This window comes from Bufo gargarizans, chromosome 3 (genome assembly GCF_014858855.1).
Source record: "Bufo gargarizans isolate SCDJY-AF-19 chromosome 3, ASM1485885v1, whole genome shotgun sequence".
Classification (NCBI taxonomy): Eukaryota; Metazoa; Chordata; class Amphibia; order Anura; family Bufonidae; genus Bufo; species Bufo gargarizans.
Window position 1 is genome coordinate 221441230 of NC_058082.1, and position 20167 is coordinate 221461396.

The 20167-nt window shown below is 42.8% G+C and overlaps 1 protein-coding gene across 1 annotated transcript in view; it reads right to left on the reverse strand.

Annotated features, from left to right (window-relative positions):
* Positions 1-20167, reverse strand: part of MYO16 (myosin XVI) — a 482244-nt gene that overhangs the window by 11801 nt on the left and 450276 nt on the right. Inside the window, exon 33 of the mRNA XM_044285559.1 lies at positions 1350-1438. Within this exon, the coding sequence (XP_044141494.1) occupies positions 1350-1438 (89 nt within the window). The remainder of the gene's footprint in view (positions 1-1349; positions 1439-20167) is intronic.

Here is a 20167-nt window from a genome sequence, read left to right on the forward strand (position 1 = left end):
CACTTAGACTCACTGGAAGATACCTAGCCACCATTATTTCTCCCAAAAAGTAATCTTTGTTTTGTACTATCATGTGGCAGAGAACATGGAAACATCATTGCAATTCTTGCAGGGGCGGGCAGGGACAGTACATGTTTTTCACAGGCTATTGAGTCAAAAATGTTCATGACAAGGCAGTACTGTAGCAACAAAACCAGGTCCTATTGATACATTCACATTTGTGTTGGTCTGGTTCCCACACCAGGTACTTCTCTGCCTCCTTTGGATCCTCTTCGATGGACCATCCTCTTCCATCTTCCCATCCCCAACAGAAGAAGGGCAGAGATTACTCCCTCCACCATTCCCTCTTATCATATATGCAAAGTGAAGTGTTGCCATGCTGTGTTACAGCTGTTACAGGGTGAGAGTAGCCACACAACCGATCAGTAGCTAAAGTGCATCAATCAGCAAATAGCCTGCTGGCCATCTACCTACCAACTTCAACTGGGAAAATAAGTCAGCAACAATGGCAGGAACTTCATAACCATGATGTATTTGTGGCACATAACAAATGCTCTCAGCACATGTGATAAATTTAGTGGTACAACACTTTTTAAAAAAGTACACTGGCTATGCCCCCGTATTCCATCTTCCATACGCTAGAACATCTGTATGAGCAGCTCATCAGAGACATGTGTCGCATACTCGGGCCCTTCAAAGCGGCCACCAGATTTGTCAGTTGCGACAACTGCGGCATCAACGATGTCATCTCCTTAATATTTATCTTAAAACAAACACCCTTATTGGTCTTAATAATTTTGTCCCAAAATCCTAAAATATGGCATTTTTGGCACTGGCCACTAAGCCTAATAATAGGCACCACTTCTAGTTCTCTATTGACCACTGTTCAGCAGTCATCTCATTATCATCACAGACAGGATAACAATGGCAGATAAGTCAACTATATATAGATAATGTAGGATCCCACCATACACAATGGGAGAATATACCTCTGCATAGGTAATAGAACATGCCTAGAAAACTCTCCACTAGAAGTCAACAAGACATCTATGGCCCATGGTGGTTGCAGTGAAGCATAGCACTAAATGCTGTTAACAACAGCTCGGGCAATATGAATACCCCTTTAATTATGTTCAGGAAATAGAATAAAACCCTACAATCAGAAAATAAAAACAAATTAGAAAGGATATGTGTTGCTATCTGAATTTACTGGTAGAAATAATTTTATGTGATACATTCCCTGTAAAAACCACATTGATAACACACTGTAGTTTAATTAATGGCCTATGACTGTCCCACAATCAATACAATATCATATACATTTAGATTATGGACCTTTATTAACATACCTGATTACTGGAATGTTCCTTGTTTCTTGGTATGGAACAGTTTTGGGCATTACTTCGATATTTGCAATTCATATCTTCACTAGTCAGACCTAGAATACATAAAAATAAATAATATATAAAAATGTTATACCAAATATCACGCCTCTAGAGTAAATAGTTTTGAGGCTACTTGAGAGATACTGTTACAGTAAGTCAGGATTTTCAAAATATATAAAAATGGGTTTTCTAAAGCAGATACCCTCATTAACAGTAACATAATAAAAGAGAAATATTAGACAGACTTCAAAATTATAGCTTGTTAAGGTATAAAGAAAGTCCCAAATATGATGAAGGTCTGTGTCAAAAAACAGGAAGCTACCTGGAAAGTTGACTCCAGTGTGAGACTAGGGTTCCTCAGGCCCACCAGAGAAAATTATTCTAAACCCATATACTGTATCAGCAATAAAGTCTAATGGGTTTTGAATCAAACTAATAGACACTAGTGGCAAATGATTGACTCTAAAGGCAGCCTTCCTCCTGGAGTTTTGGGGCCCATTATGGTATAGGCGTCTGGGCCATAGTACTCTAGTTAGCCAGTTTAATGCCTTAGGTAAAGTCAGTTATATTTTTCAAGACATAGTACACTGACGAGCAAAAGGGTAACAATGTTTTGAACTTTTGACTTTCAGACTCCATATCTCACAAATAGCTTCGAACGTGAGACTACCATAATTTCATAGACAATCATCTTGGTTATCTCATACATAATTGGACTTGCAACTATTTAGCATATGATTAGTTAGGTAGATTCTTGTTATGTAACTGCATTGTTACTGTTTTGCTCCAAAAATGCAAAAAAAAATTTTTTATTATTTTGCTAGTATTTAGTAAATCCACCTTTGGCTTTCAACATTGCCTGAATCCTCCTGGGCATGCTCTTGATTGGATTCAAACATGTCTCAACCTAAATCTGTTCCTAGGTCTTTTCTACGCTTTCCCAATGTTGGTGCATACTGGTCAACTCACTTGGGTACAAATACAGCTTTTTCTTCAACTCTACCCACAAGTGTTCAATTGGGTGGAGGTCTGGATACTGTGGGGGCCAATCCAGAACCTCTACTGCATTGTCATTGAACCATTTATTCGCCAATCTCGATGTATGCTTTAGGTCATTGTCCTGCTCGAACACTATGTTGTCCTTTTTATACCCATAGTACTTGAGTGTACGAAGTAACTTGTCTTGTAGGATAATCACATATAGCTCAGCATTGAGACCACCATCGATCTTGGTAAAGTATTTAACGCCTTTTGCTGTCAAGCAACCCCATATAATTAGGCTTCCTCCACTGAAATTGACAGTTCCTTAATTTCTTGATCCATTAGCCCCATTTCCCTTGTTTCTTTCAAACCCATTTTCACCCATCAGAGCCCAGTCTATTGACTTTCCTCTCAAGGCTCCAAATCACCCGTTTCCAATCTTCTGCTGTTTACTGTTCATACTTTTTTGCAAACTCAAGCCAATGCTTCTTATAAGGATATTGAAGTTGAGAATTCTTCACCTTTTTCAAGCCACCATTCCAGACTTGTGCAATGTGCATCACACAGTGCTTGCATGGACATCTGTGATCTCACTATTAGGAGGCATACAATCCACCTCCACTGCCATGTCTGTTGTGCCAAAACTGATAGACCTTGTAATGAGCCAACTTGTTAACTCCGATATTTTGCCTGGATGTCCACATCTTTGCTTTGAAATGGATGGTCTCCATTTCATATTCTTCCAACTGTCATGGCACTCTTAAGATGCAGTTTGGCAATTTTTTGGCCGAGATACCACTATTGATGATGAGCTGGATGATGCTGTTTCTCTTTCACTTGGGAATCGACCTAATAACACACTGAGCTATTAGGGAATGTGAGAACAGGTTGTAATTTGTAGTATACAAGAAGAAAAAGATTGTTCCACCACCAGGAGCAAAACAGTACCGCAGCTGTTACATGACAAGAATCTGCATAACTAATCATATGCTAAATAGTTGCAAGTCCAATTCATGCATAAGATACCCAAGATGATTGTCTATAAAATGATGGTAGTCTCACGTTTAAAGCTGAAGTTTATGGTGAGATATGGAGCCTAAAAGTCGAAAGTTCAAAACATCCTTACCCTTTTGCTTGCCAGTGTATACTCAGTAATGAACTTTGTAAAGAGTTGCCATAAACTCCTCATATATCCTGTGGTTACACAACAGAAAACTCTAAGAACTACAGCCCTGATTTATTAATAGCAACGTTAGCTACAGTCTGTATATTCCCTGCACCACCAAAGCATGCATGCCTCATCATAAATTAAATGCATCCTCCAGAATTCCGAGAGCCTGATTTAAATCTATGCCAGTATATATATAAGTTTTAGAGTTATCCCCTATTATGCCCTATTCATAGGATTGGGGATAAATAACTCATCAGTAGGGGTCTGACCTATGGAACCCCAATCAATCATCTGATCTGATGAGTTAAGTCTGGCATGTGCCCTGCAGCTCAGTTCATTCTAAGTGACAGCCAGAGACAGCTGAGTATAGTGCTCAGCTATTTCCAATGGTCCCATAGAGAATGAATCGAGCGGAAACGGGACCCCATTCTTAGTGGTTGTGGGAAGCGGGAAGTCCCAGCTGTCAAATCCCCACTGATCAATTATTTATTCCCTGTACTATGGATAGAAGATAACTTGAAAACTTGGCATAGCACTTTTAAAAATTGCAAACTGGGTGTTTGCAACTTTTATATATGAAAAACAGGCATACAGAGGAGACAAATCTCCTCTAGCTATATATCAAATATTAAATCTCTTAAACAAAATGTATTGCTTGGTTTCCAGTCATATCGACAGGCCCAGTAGCTGAGGCTTGTCTGGTCAGCATAGCAACCTTCCCAGACTGATTGTGCAATTCAATACAAAGAGAGCTCATGACCGAAACATTTGGGAATATCATAACAATCATTATGTCTGTGATACTAAAAGGATCAGTTGTGACCGAATGCCAATAAATGATATGATCTTATCACTTACTTACATTTAAGGGTTGTCTCATGAAAACAACAACTTTCCATATTATCTATTACTAGCAGAAGGACCCGGCTTCGTAGTGGCCCCATAAAATTTGCCCAGTTTTGCACTGGTTTGTTTTGTATGTCGTTTGTATGTGTGGTTACAAAATTTGCTACTGGTTTGAGGACATAATTGTATTTAAAGTAAACCTTTTACTACATAATAGACATAATTGTGCTCGTAAAGATTATATATTTATTTAATAATGTAGGAAGCAAATTAAACATTTCCACAATGTCGATAAGTGTGTAACAGTGGAAAACAAAAGGTAGAAAACATTCTAATGTAGTAGAAATCTAAGACAGCACTCTTGGATAAACTACATTGGCTGTCTTGTTCTCCGGTGCAAGTAGGTAAAGGTTTCTGCCTGAACCAACTCTAGAGCAGGCAACATATAGTTGTGCATGAGAGAAGCATGATAGTTCCAAGTTGACTCCAGCAATTTTCAGGGACTGACTTTGTGCCTTGTTAATTGTCATTGCAAAAGAAAGTCGAACAGGAAACTGTAGTCTCTTAAAATGCAATGGTGAATGCTTTTGATTTTGGATTAGAGGGATGCGAGGAATAAAGACCTCTTCATTTTGAGAGCAGCCAGTCAGTATTGTTGCCTCAATCACACGAGACATGCATTGTTTGACACAGAGTCGGGTTCCATTGCAAAGTCGTGGTGCATCAACATTTCGTAACAGTATTATTGGAGCTCCATCTTTCAATTCTAAGCGATATAGCGGCATTCCAGTAGGTTCTAAGGAAATAAAAAACTCAACAGAGTATTCTACGCTGTCCTCAAGATTTATAGTTGTGTCAACATCAGTGTATGTGAAATTTTGTCCTGCTAAGTCTCTCAAAATTTCAGCATTAATCGGATTCACTGCATTGTTCCTGGGAGCCAAAATTGCCTGTTCACAAAGCTAAGGAGAGTAAACCTCCCTCCCTTGCGCAAATATCTGAGCAATGCCAGGAAATACATTGTTTTTTAAGTCAGCAAGTGATGGAACAGCATTGCAGAATATTGCAGGAAAAGACACATTTCCACGTGCATCATTGAGTTAGCCGCTTCCAAGCTATAACAATATTTGCACAATTTGCTGTGCAGTATTGTGGCCAGAAGTAAGAGCACACATGTTTGTACTGAGTGTAAGCCTCTAAACAAAACGCCAAAGTGGTTAAGCTTTCAGGGAAGCATTCAGCTCATCAGCTACTGTGCCTCTTTGCACGATTGGCAATGTCTGCCTAAAGTCTCCAGCCAGTAAAAGCAATACTCCTCCATCAGTTTCCTATTTTGTGTGCAGTCCTGAAGTGTTTTGTTGACTGCTTCTAAGCCATGCTTGTGTGCCATGGTGCATTCATCCCAGACAATAAATTTGCATCTTCTGAGAACATTGCCCATGGCTGATTCTGCATTCAAATTGCAAACAGATGCTTCCTCCCTGGTTAAATCAAGTGGCACCATAAAAGTGGAGTGTGCAGTCCTGCCACCATTCAGTAAAGTGGCAGCTATGCCAGATGAAGCAGTTGCAAGAGCAATGTCACCGACACTTCGCACTTTGACAAGAAGAAGATTAATGAGAAACGTTTTTCCTGTTCCTCCAGGAGCATCCAGGAAGTGCATGCCTCCAGTGTTTCTTTGAATATTTTGAAGAGTTTCATAAATGTTCTTTTGTTCTGGCAAATTGTCAAGCATGGGCTCATTTGTAGCAACATATTGTGTTAGTTGGCTAAGATCATAAGTGGTTTCTCTGAGGAACTCATAGCTCACTTTTTGATTACCATGTCGTTGTGGTGATTGCAAGTCAAACTGTGACAAACATAAACCAGTCATTTGAAAGACTTTGTCTTTCCAAAAAAACAGTGCCTGATTTTAGATAAGAGGAGTCAACTGGAGTGAATTATAATTTTCGTGTTTCTGGGCAGGGTGCAGTCATTTGTTGTTTGTATTATTCCCAGAGCTCCTGAGGTTCGGAAGGATGGCAGCAAACAGCTCTCTGATATTGACAGGTGATTTGCTTATCACTGTCTCCTGAAGGCATTCATGCCATTGTTGGTCATTATCAAGTAAGCCAAGTTTCAAACATGCTTCTTTGTATGAGTGACAAAGTATACCGTTGACCGTCATGAGTGCTTCAAAGGATGATGGACCTCGAACAACATGAAGCAACATGTGAAGATAAAAGCATTCTTCAAAGTTAGGATGAACAGTGTAGACTCTGCCAAGCACATTAGTAACAACATCTTGACCTGGAATGTGATTGCCTTGTTTGCAAGATTGCCATGTCTTTGTAGTAGTCCATGTGTAGTAATCAGGAACTTCAACATAAAGCAGCATCCTTCATTTCTCTAACAAAGTTCAAAAAATGCAGTCAGAGTTGTTCTAGGTAAATTCTGAGCTCTTTTTCAGTAGTAAAATACACTCTCTGGCCATTTTCCAAGTGAACAGAGAGATGCTGAACCATCGGACGCCTCTTTCTTATGAATGGGAAATTTAGGTAATTCGCCAGATTCGTTGCTACTTATGTAACGGCCATGTTGATACTGTTGAACTTCATTAGCAACAGTTTCATCGTTTGTAATTGCAAAAATCGATTGATCAGAACCCTTGTAAATGTATTTGGAGATGTACTTTATAGCTGAGAAAGACCTGCAGAACTCTACATTAATGTGAGCATGAAATACCCTAAACAAAAGTGGTTAATATGGGACAATGAACCTGTTGTCAATTTTAACACTGGCCATGCGTATAACCTGATGACCATTTTCAACAGTTAGCACTTTGACCCTTTTGATAAATGAAAAACCACCTTTGCCAGGCTTTCTACGCCGGTACAATGGGTAGCCATCACCATCGGTCTGCGTTTCAGATAAAAGCTGCCTTGGGAATCTCTTTTTGCATTTACCCTGCTCTACACAGCCTGGATTTGGGTAACCTGCTCCACAGGGGCCATGAATCATGTGCTTGGTGATCGTCTGGAAGAGTGCATGATCCACTTCTTTGTTAGGTATTTCAGCACTAATTATTGAATCAATCTGGTTTGGCTGAATTTTTTCCTTAAGCCACAATAAAATGTGAGTGTGAGGCAATCCTCGCTTTTGCCATTCTATTGTGTAACACCAACACTGGGGTTCTCCAAAAATACAACCCTTGGTGAGAAAATCCATTAGCTTGTTCACTTTTAGCTGAAAGACTCTTGCAACCAAGTCATGTCGCGCAATTTTGGGCTGGCTTGGGAATTGCATGGTCTTAATTTCTGTCCAATCTGGATTGCATGTGAAAGTAATGAAGAGGTGTGGCTGACCATATTTGCAGACATATGTCATGCAATCTTGGGCATACTGATGCATGTGCCTTGGGCTGCCAATAAAGCAAGAAGGCAGAATGACCTGTCGTCCAACAATGTCAGGTCTCCTGTCAGTACGAGTTGTATCCAGGAGGTTGATGTATTCTGTTGCACACAGTTGTGCCTGATGTGTTGCAATATAAGTTATCCTTTCGGATTCAACCTTGGCATAAACGTCGACCAACAGTTGGTGAATCAAGTCACCAAAGGCCATTAGCCAGTTTCTAATGCCAGGATCACTGCTGCAAATCATAATCATGGAGGCATATGAGTCCATGCACAATACAGTCTTATCCTGTGACGGTGACCCATTTATTATCTGAGGAATGTAAAAGTGATAGCCATCCAGGCAATTTAAAAAAAAACAATGAATACTGTAGGGCATCATAGGACCTATGAAATTCATTTATCCTTTGTAACACATTGTTTCTCTTGTGTAGGATAATATCCCGCCTATCAGAATTGACCGTAATCATGATTATGGCAATGTCGTTGATAGAAGGTGCACTGAATGTTCCAGGATGTTGCAGTTGCGGTGCTTTGTCAACTTGAATGACCAATTTGTATTCGGGTTATGGCATTCTTTCAATGGCAGCCTTAAACAATTGTACATATGGATTGTGCTGGTGCAACATATTTTGCAACATATGGACTACAGATGTAGCAGGGTTAAAACACAAACTCTTAATTTAAATTTCTTAACTCATTGCATTATCTTGAAACAAAAGCCATTGAAAAGCAATTGAAGGTGTTTGCTTAACGTATTTAGTTTAGATAACATGTCTCATAAAGCATGTGTGTTAAGTCTACTACATCTGTATATGTGGTTTAGTGAGGTTATTGTTTCTGTGACGGGTATTTACTTCTGCAGAGCTGTCACAATTATATATATATATATTTAGTCTGAGATACCATTAAAATGTAACATTTATTTTATCCCCAGGATGGCTATTAGTATTGCCTCTTATGATGTTAAGGGATGCAACTCACCTTCTAAGAGGAGCCAGGTTTTTGGGATGTTGAGGAGAAATAAAGCAAACATAGTTTTCCTACAGGAAACACATTTTAAGATACAGCATTTTCCCAATCTATCCTTTTCATTTTACTCCACTTGGTATCACTGCTGTTCCCCTACATCAAACTCTAGAGGAGTTAGTATAGGATTCCAGAATAAGGTTCCCTTTATCCTCGATGATCAACTATGTGATCCTGAGGGTCGATTTTTAATGATTAAAGGCAAAATAGGTCAACATCTCTACACCTTTGTGAATATATACGCCCCAAATGATCACCTAATTTCTTGGTTAAAATCAACTCTTCTAAAATTAGAAGCTTTTAGAGGTGGCGTTACGGTGGTAGGAGGGGACTTAAATCTGGTCCTAAACCCCCTCATCGACTCCTCCTCCCAAAAATCTGCTCAATCCCAAAAAGGCATTTGCTCTTTATTACGTACTTTATCCAAAGCTCACCCGATTGATGTCTGGCGTACCATGTATCCTGATTCCAGGGATTATACCTGTTGCGGAGCTTGAAGGTATACCCTCAATATCTTCACTTAAATCCCCTTGTAGCTGAAGAAACAGGTCAATATTCAAGAGACAATTTCCCCAGTGACTGGACGACACACAGTTTGGGAGTCAACTGACTTTACTAGGCATGCGCACCTGGTTTCAAACCTCCAACAGCCTCATTTACATACAATATATAGATTACTATGGTACAAGGAAAAGTGGGGTCAGACAATAGCAAGGGCTAATGGGAGGTTGAGGGGGGAGGGGAAGAGGTACAGACAAGAAAGACATTCGATAAGTGGCGATGTTTGCCACAATGCTCCCCCAGAACCAAGCCGGCATACACAGTCTGATCCCAACGGATCGGCTTGGGGATGTCCGGAGGAGCGCTCACAGATCACTTTTCAAGTTCAGTTTGTCTGGATAACCCATCGGCGTTGCCATTTTGCTTCCCAGGGCGGTAGTGGATGGTAAAGTCAAAAGGCTGCAGCGCCAAACTCCAGCGCAACAGCCGGGCATTGTCTCCTGACACCCTGTTCAGTCACACCAGCGGGTTGTGATCTGTGAATAAGGAAAAGGGTTGTCCATACAAATAGGGCTGCAGCTTTTTAAGGGCCCACACCATGGCCAGGCACTCTTTTTCTATGGCGGCGTAGCTTACTTCCCGGGGTAGAAGTTTTCTGCTTAAGTAAGCCACTGGATGCTCACCGCCATCTTTTCCGACTTGGCTCAGTACTGCCCCCAATCCATAGAAGCGTCTGTGTGGACGAGAAAGCGTTTAGTTGGATCAGGGGCGGCAAGTACAGGTGCATTCACAAGAGCCGTTTTTAGTTGCTGGAATGCCTGCTCACACTCTGGAGTCCAGACTACTATCTTAGGAAGAGTCTTGCGGGTCAATTCGGTGAGGGGTTTGGCCAGGGTACTGTAGTTGGGTACAAATTTCCGGTAGTATCCTGCGGTACCTAGGAATGCCAGTACTTGAGTTTTGGTCCGAGGGGTTGGCCATTTGGCTACAGCCTCTACCTTAGCCGGTTCAGGTTTTTGTTGGCCACTCCCTACCCGGTGTCCTAGGTATTGTACTTCTGCCATCCCTATATGGCACTTACTGGGTTTCAGAGTTAGTCCTGCCTCCCTAATACGGTCTAGTACGGCTCCTATGTGGGTCAGGTGTTCAGTCCAGGAGTTGCTGAAGATCGCTATATCATCTAGATAGGCGCAAGCGTACTCCTGGAACCCATCCAATAGCCGATCCACCATCCTCTGAAAAGTAGCCGGAGCGTTTTTCATCCTGAATGGCATGACCTTAAACTGGTACAGGCCAAACGGGGTGACAAACGCCGACTTAGGGATGGCGTCTTCGGCTAGGGGAATCTGCCAATACCCCTTACAAAGATCTATTGTGGTGAGGTATTGGCCCCTGGCCATTTTGTCTAGGAGCTCGTCTATCCGGGGCATAGGGTAGGCATCGGATACGGTCTTATCATTAAGCCTCCGGTAGTCTACGCAGAAGCGTGTAGTCCCATCCCGCTTATGCACCAGAACTACTGGGGAGGCCCAAGGGCTTTCAGAGTGCTCTATGACTCCTAGTTGTAGCATTTCTTCAATTTCCTTGCGCATATTATCCTTTACGGATTCAGGTATGCGGTAAGGAGGTTGGCGGAGAGGGGTCTGCCCTGGTGTTTCTACTCTGTGGGTGGCTAACGGGGTGTACCCGGGTAGATTAGAAAAAGTGGTTCCTTTTTCCCTTATTAGACTATAAGCCTGCGCCCTTTCCTGGGGACTTAGCCGTTCACCTAACTGAACTTTTTCCAGGTCCTCTTTCTGGCCCTCTTTCTCTAGGAGGTCTGGGAGAGGTAAATTGTCAAAGTCCTCTGCGGCAGAGGCGCAAATAGCGGTCACCTCTTCTATGCGCTCGTAGTAGGGCTTCAGCATGTTCACATGGAGCATGCGTCTGCCCCCTGCTCCAGCGCACGGGCCGATCACATAGGTGGTATCGCAGATTTGCTCCACCACCTTGTATGGGTCCTGCCAGGAGGCCTGCAGCTTGTCATTAGGGACTGGCCGTAGGATTAACACCTTCTGCCCGACCTGAAAGCTGACCTGACCTGAAAACCATTTATCACCCTGACTAGATTAGGTCAAGTAGGGTGGAGATATAGGGAATTCTAGTAAAATTCACTAGGCTCGTCCTCTATATACAACTGACCGTTAAGATAGGCATAACACCTCTAACCTGTACTATATATATGGTCCCTCTTGTCTCTAATCAAATAGCGCAGCAGTTTCACTAAACTCAGCTGTCTCATATTTATTTTAAATAATAAGAATAAAAGTTAAATCTTATATTAAATATAAAAAGGCAAACTCAGTTAACAGCATACAGATATTTGAGACCACTGAGAATACTTTATAGTGGGTCTAATTAATAGACACCTACTATAAACATATGACATATATGAGACCTTTGTCCCAAGCATATCTCTCTCCCTCCAACCCTCCTTGGTCCTTGTTTATCCTATCTTTATATACCTGCAGGGAGGGATCTAGGGCCACCTCACTGCCAAATTCCAGGGGGGCATCCCAGGGGAGAATAGGAGGGGTGTGTGGCATATTGTTTACCTGAGTCTCAGAGTGATCGGATGGAGCCGTGGTGCGTGGTTGCTGCCGGGTAACAACCGGGTAGGCCTCTTGGATAGTTGGTTGAGGAACAAAAGCAGAGGTGAGCTCCCCCAAGTCGTTGCCCAAAATAACATCAGCAGGCAAATCCTGCATAATTCCCACCTCCACGTTTCCATGCCCTGCCCCCCAATTCAAATGCACCTTGGCAGTGGGAACTTTGTAAATTGCTCCCCCTGCCACCCGTACAGCTACACAGTCTCCGGTGAGGGTGTGCTTAGGCACCAAATGATTTTGGACCAGGGTTAACGTGGCCCCAGAGTCACTTAACCCTTGTATACTCTTCCCCTCCATGTGTACCACCTGGCGGTGCCCCTGGCGGTTGTCTGAGGTGGCTTGTATGGGGTTTACCTCATGTAGGATCCCCAGAGGCTCTTCTATTGAGGTGACTTTGGATGTTGGGAGCACAGATTCTCTTTGGCAGCAGTGTACTGCAGCCCGATTGGGGGGAGGAGGACCCTGGTGGTTCCAGTTCCGGCGAGGTCGGTTACGTGGGCAGTCTCTCTGGATGTGCCCCTGTTGGTTGCAGGTGTGGCAGCGGATCGGTGGTCGGGTACTGTACCTAGGAGGGTACTGGTTGTGGTTCGCAGCTGGTCGTGGGTGAGCCAAGGTAGTCACTGCTGGCAGAGGGGTGGTAGATCCATACGTGGTCCGGTGTGGTGTGCGTTGATCTCGCCTGGTGTCTTGGAACTCGTCAGCTAGCTTGGCTGCCTCTGGTAGGGTACAGGGTTTGCGATCTCGTACCCAATTTTGCAGTTCTGTGGTTAGTCCATTAAAAAACTGCTCCATTACTATTAACTGGAACATCTCTTCCATAGTGGTGACCCGTGTCGCTTCCATCCACCCCTTGGCGGCTCGTTGTAGTCGGTGTGCCCATTCAGTGTGTGAGTCTTTTGTTTGTTTCTTGATGTCCCGGAATTTGAGTCGGTATGCCTCAGAGGTAATGGCATACCGTGCTAGGATGGCTTGTTTGACTTTGTGATAATTCCTGATGTCTTCGTCTGGGACGGTTCGGTATGCCTTTGCGGCGCGGCCTGACAATCTACCTGCCAGCAGGGGTACTTGGTCGGCTGGGCTGATGTCGTGTAGCTGGCACAACCTTTTGAAATCCTGTAGGTATTCGTCAATATCACTTTCTCCTTCTGTGTAATTTTTAAAAGCTTGGTAGGGAATCTTAGATTTTCACTGGGTAGTGCTGGTGGGCGCTGGGGCTCCTTCCCCAACTCGCTGAAAAGCGTTTTGCTTAGCTACAATGTTTTTGTGTACATCTGCTATCAGTCTTTCTAGTGTCTCCACGGAGGGGGTGTTTGGGTAAAAAGCTAACCTGCTATTGAGCTCTCTTGTAAATTCTGTTGGCTCTGTCTCCTGTGGAGTTGCCGCAGTGGTCGCTCTGTCCCCCTCCATGAGTTCATCCACAAGAGTAGCTTTGGTTTTGTTGCTGGCTTTTCTTTCCCTTGCTTCCAATAATTCCTTTAACGTAGTTCATTTCAATGTTGCATAATTCGTCTCCATTCACCGTTCGTTCGAATGACTGCACATATTCTTGAACTCCGGTATATCCGAATGGCTGTTTCAACGAACTGCTGCTTTGCTGTGCGGTTTGAATCCCGCCGCTTGCCACCAATTGTTGCGGAGCTTGAAGGTATACCCTCAATATCTTCACTTAAATCCCCTTGTAGCTGAAGAAACAGGTCAATATTCAAGAGACAATTTCCCCAGTGACTGGACGACACACAGTTTGGGAGTCAACTGACTTTACTAGGCATGCGCACCTGGTTTCAAACCTCCAACAGCCTCATTTACATACACTATATAGATTACTATGGTACAAGGAAAAGTGGGGTCAGACAATAGCAAGGGCTAATGGGAGGTTGAGGGGGGAGGGGAAGAGGTACAGACAAGAAAGACATTCGATAAGTGGCGATGTTTGCCACAATACCTTTTACTCTTCAATGCACAAGTCATATCAGCGATTAGATTTGTTTCAAAAGAACATCTCCAACTATGTTCCAGGGCTGAAATAGGATCCATAATCCTATCTGACCATGCCCCAATATTTATCCATATGAAACCTCCTCCTAATCATAGACATAATAGCCATTGGAGGTTTAATGAACAACTCATCAACTCATCTGATAACATATCCAAACTGAAACACCTGTTAGGAAAATACTTTATTACTAACTGCACCCCTGAGGTCTCACCACAAACAGTTTGGGATGCTCACAAAGCATACATAATGGGCCACTGTATCAGCCTAGGAGCTCATCTTAAGAAAGAAAGACAAAGACAGATAGATTCCCTCCTTGAAAAAATCAGCTTCCTAGAAAGGGCTCATAAAATTTCCCTATTGGAGACACAATTACAGGAGCTTTCCTCATGTAGGGCCTCTCTCAAGAATCTTTTAAATATAAATTCCACTAAGTTTTACTTACACTCTCAATACAAAATATTTGCTCATGGAAACAAGGCCTCCCGCTTTATGATGTCCAGGCTCAAAAGCAGAAAATTTTACAACTTTGTACATAAATTAAGAACCCCAGATAGTGCTTTAACCTTTGAATCTAATAAAATAGCTTCCTTATTCAGAGACTATTATGAATCCCTCTATAACCTTAACTTACAACAATCCCCTCCGAGTAACACAATCTCGTCATCGCCCCTATCTTTGTATTTAGATAAATTAGCCCTTCCCTCGCTATCAGAACAAAGCAAGATTCGCTTGGCATCTCCATTCTCCTCGGAAGAATTACTGGAAGCTATCAAAAACTCCCCCAGGGGAAAATGCCCGGATCCTGATGGTCTCCCTATTCCCTACTATTTGACGTTTCAGGAGATATTGATCCCACACCTTTTACCTGTGTACAATGCCACATTACTAGGTATGCCCCTATCAGCTGATATGACCAGAGCCCACATTACTCTAATCCCTAAAGAAGGTAAAGACCATACATTATGCCCCAATTTTAGACCTATTTCCCTTCTTAATATAGACTTAAAACTTCTAGCTAAGATGCTTGCAAATAGATTGGTGGGACTTCTCCTGTCATTAATCCACAGAGATCAAGTGGGTTTTGTAAAACAAAGAGAAGGAAAGGATAATACAGCCTGGATCCTCAATATCATCCACTATGTCAAAAAAAAAAGCCTCCCACTAGTCCTTCTCAGCACAGATGCTGAGAAGGCCTTTGATAGGGTCAACTGGTCCTTTATGTATTCAGCGTTGCGGTCTCGCAATTTCCCTTCCCCCTTTATACATGCAATAGAAGCTATGTATCATCATGCCTCAGCATCAGTTCGGATAAATGACACCCTATCTGAACCCTTTAAAATACGCAATGGCACCCGCCAAGGTTGTCCCCTATCCCCGCTCTTATTTGTCCTCGCCTTGGAACCTCTTTTACAGACCATTAGATTAGATGGTGACATCCAGGGAATAACTCTAGGCGACCAACAGCATAAAATTGCCGCCTTTGCGGATGATCTGCTTTTAATAGTAAGCAATCCTGAAACAGCTCTCCCTAAGATCTATGGACATTTGGAAACTTATGGATCGTTTTCCAATTTTAAGGTGAATCACAATAAATCACTAATAATCTCCACTGGCCTTAAAAAATCCTTAAAGAACCATCTAGAAGCATGCTCTCCTTTTAATTGGTCTTCCCCTTTTTTAACATTCTTAGGGGTAAAAATGTCCACGGATCCGAACCAACTTTTCAACTTGAACTATGTTCCTCTCCAAAATAAACTGCCTGAGGACTTAAATTCCCTGGATGTCCCTATACTCTCATGGTTTGGGAGGAAAAACATCCTACTTTCCCTCATTATTCCTAAACTTACATACCTCCAACAGACCTTACCAATCCCAGTTCCCTCCGCATTCTACTCTAAACTTAGAACCATGTTTCGAGCCTTCATTTGGAACAAGAAAAAAGCAAGGTTGTCCTATAAATTGTTGTCATTTCCAAGAGAGAGAGGAGGGATATCATTACCAGATCCCGAATTATATGGCAAAGCGGTATTACTCACTAGAGTGGTAGATTGGATGATTGCCCCCAAGCAGAAATCGTGGGTTCTAATGGAAGAATCCTTACTTGGGCTTCCTTTTAGGGCAGCGTTACTAGGACGAATGTCAACACTGCCTCTCCATCCAAATATTATTCCAGTTATGAAGGCTACCCTCCAAGCATGGAATGCCCTGCAGACCTTGCCTCTTTGTTCTCCATTCCCATCTCCCATTCTTAAAATCAAGGACATATTTCACTTAGCTCCCCAGGCCTTACAAAATAGCCTACCTACAGAGATTAGTCAGGCTAAGGTGAGATTAATAGATCTATACGAAGATGGCCAACTGATTTCTATAAAAGCAATGAATGATCTTCTGAAGATTCCTTGGTCTAGCTTCAATGGTCTTCACTTTCTGAGGGTCTATATGTCTCAACACATCCAAATACAAAATGTATTATGCCCTGTAACATGGTCCGAGCACTTGATTTCTCTAAATTATTCCCCACATAAACCAATATCACAGTGGTAAAATAGGTTGATGACTCCTCCTGCCGCCTTAAAGCCAGCTTTTATTAGACTGTGGGAAAAGGACCTAGGTAAATGTTTCTCCCCCGAGGACACCATCAATATCTATAACTCCCCACAACTCAGCCTCAGCATCTGACACATGTTGGAGATGCTCAAAGAATAGAGGTACATTTCTCCACATATGGTGGTCGTGCCCGATTTTGTTAAGTTGGTGGGTTAAGATTTTTCAAACTTGCAATAAGATTTGTAGTTCCAACATTGTCCCAACACCAGAAGTTGCCCTTCTAAATCTTTTTCCTAGAGATCCCCCCCCCCCACCTAATCTGGCACTTTTCAAACAATTAGTGAATGCTGCTAAATTACTAGTCCCCCTACTATGGTTATCAGCTGATGTCCCAACTACGGAACAATGGCTCCAAAAAATCGACCAAATAAACCGTCTAGAGGAGCTATCCTCATGGGAAATGAGATCTCACCTCAAATTTCTGAAAATCTGGAGCAAATGGATCTCTTTTAGAGGTTATTAGACGGACCATCCAGCGAAGACGGATCTTCCAAGGTTCATGGTTAAGCGGATGTTTCGTCTAACTTTCCCCCTCTATTGCTATTACTTCTATATTCTTCGCATATACGAATTCACAGAAAACACTGTTCTTCCTTCCAAGACCCGTCTCGGATGTGTCTCTCGGATGTGCCTCTCGGTCGTATCTTTAAGATGCGATTTGCAGATATGATTCTCAGACGTGATTTTCGAATATTCTGCTTGTTATGACTCTTTAATAAGATTTATGGCTTGGCTATGTAACCAAAAGTGATGACACATAGACACTTTCTTTGAATTGTTGTCTTCCTGTTGAACAACCTCTTGGATAATAATACGCTCTGTACTATGTATCTGACAGACCTGGAATAGGTTTAGAAATGTTTAAGAGTAGTGGAGACTTGTCATTTTTCCACTATTCTTTTTTCTTCTGTATTATTTTGATTTGCTCAATAAAGATTATTAAAAACTAAAAAAAAAAAGTAAGATTTATTGTGATATATAAAATCCCTAAGTATCCGTGATATACACCAAACGCTGCACAATTTGTGACCCAGAGCTAGGGATGGGGGAGACTAATACTGGGTCTCTGAAGACTAATCTCACCCTACACTGGATATACCTTGAGGTTTCAAGGCACTATCCAAAAACCCCAACTTGCTGGTGGACACCTAAAAGACCCTCCCTGTCCCTGCGTAGCAATGGAGACTGCCCAGCTTCATCATGCTGTGGTGGAGGGCCCTGTCACCCTCTTAAGTGCTATAAGACGTCCCAACGCGTTCGTTGGACATAGGTCCAACTCATCAGGGGACCTAGTAGTTAATATCCCAGTTTCGGAGGTGGTGGTCACTTTTAGATTCACACCCACCTCTTCCCACTGGTTAACAGTGCATTAAATAACATGCTATGGGGGAAAAAAGCCCCCTTTACAGTAGTGCATTCGTTGGCATGTTACTTATCTTTGTCCCCCATGTATCGGTCCACATGGATGCAGGCTGTGTTGTGGCTTGTGACAGCAACAGTGCCACATGTGAAATGGCACCTATTTAAAGAGAACGCCGGGAACACCGGCCTGCCTCCTCAGCAATCAGCTGACTATCTCATTACCGGGTCATGTGCATAACCGGGCAATTCGCAGCAACCGCCGTCGCCTCCCCCAAAGCATCACATGACCGCCTCGCCTCCCGATGATGCCTGAGGCTCAGTGATGCACGCTCAGGTGATCCAGGGAGGTGACGTCAGGGAGGAGGTGTTCCTCCCCCTTCGTGTAATTCCGAGGAGGATGGATATTCAAACGAAGGGGAGGGGAGCTTCACTGCGGGATACCAGCTCTCCTCCTCTCCATTCGTTGTAAGCAAGTTTAATCACAGATTATAATCAAATAGCAGTGCTTTCAATGGCAATATAATCAGCGCGCTATAGAGCATTTCAAATGGCATAGAATTAATCAGCAAAACTTTCTCTGTATCTACAACCATGCCTGATTAGCAGAGGAGGTAAATAATCTCACAGATCCCAATGTGGCATGTCTCCTATGTGCTCACCCACATGCCTTCTGAATTCATGGGTAGTCTTGCCCACATACTCCAAACCACACACACAGGTGGCCTTGTATATGACACCTCTTGTTCGACAGTTTATAAGTTGTCTAATGGAGTAACGTTTCTGGGCAACACCACCCGTGAACTCACGGCCCTGTGTGACATACTTACATGCCACGCACCCACAGCATCGATAGAAGCCCTGTACCGGTCTCAGCCAGCCAGGCCCTTTATTTTTGGTTGCATCTAGGAAATGGCTGTGTACCAGCCGATCTCGCAGACTATGTCCTACGATATGTTATCTGTGACCTGCTTGTAATCACATTCTTAATGTCGGGGTCTAGTTGTAATATCTCCCAATGTTTCGAGATCACATTTTTTATCTAGCTGCTCCATCGTATGTGCCTATGTACCTATAAGGCATATTGGGTTAATGGTTGTCTGTCGGGGCGGAGGATGTAGGAGCTCTCTTTTGCATTTCATCGCCCTTTGATAGGCCCGTCTCAAGGTTGCACTGGGATATCCTCTGTCTAGGAATCTTTGCTCCAAATCCCTTGCCTGTAGTTTAAAATTGGCAAGGGATGAGAAATTCCTCCTTATCCTCAAGTATTGACCCACTGGTATCCCAGTGGCTCGGGATGATGACCATTTCAAGAGGGAGTTTGTTGCTGTGGTTTTTCTATATGTTTTTGTATGCACTTCACCTCCTTGTACCTTTGTAATTTCAATGTCAAGGAAAGGTAGCGTGTTGTCACCTAACTCAAATGTAAACCGCAAGCCCAGATCATTTTGATTGATCAACTGTACAAATTTCTCAAAGCAATTTTTGTTCCCTCTCCAGACAACAAAGACGTCATCTATGTACCTTGCCCACATGATGACGTCCAGTGTCTGGGGAATCGGTGGAGCGCCAAATACAATGTTTCTTTCCCACCAGCCCAGGAACAGGTTAGCGTAAGAGGGGGCGCAAGGACTCCCCATCGCCGTGCCCCTGAGCTGGTGGTAAAAGACCCCATCAAACAGGAAATAGTTCTGGGTGAGCATGAATTCCAACAGGTCTAGCACAAAACGGTTATGTGCCCTGAACTGACATCCACAGTTATGTCCCCTGAACGTTTCAATTTATAAGAATGCTGACATCCAGTATGGTAGCCTTGACTATCGATGCTAGGGTACATTTATTGATGGTACATTTTCATATGCGACAGTATTGATAACGTTTCGGCAAATATGCCTTCGTTGGATACTACAGAGAAAGACAATTTGAAATCAAATTAGACACAAAGGACATAAAATACAAAAACATGACCAGTGATCATACAAAAAAATTACATCAGGGTCATTATGGCATATGCATCACATGAAGCGGAAATATCAAAGACACAAATCGCTAATTTCAGTATAGGTGATCCGTAAATCGGGTCCTGCATGATGCGCAGAGCAGAAGTATCCATACTGGTAGGGTGAGGTGATCTCAAATTTGTCCAGATGAACCAATGTAACAAACTGAATTTACAAGTTAAGGGCATAGAAAGAGTTTTTCTGCCGCCTGGGGGGGAGATCACAGGAGGAAACTCCTTAACAGGGAGGCCT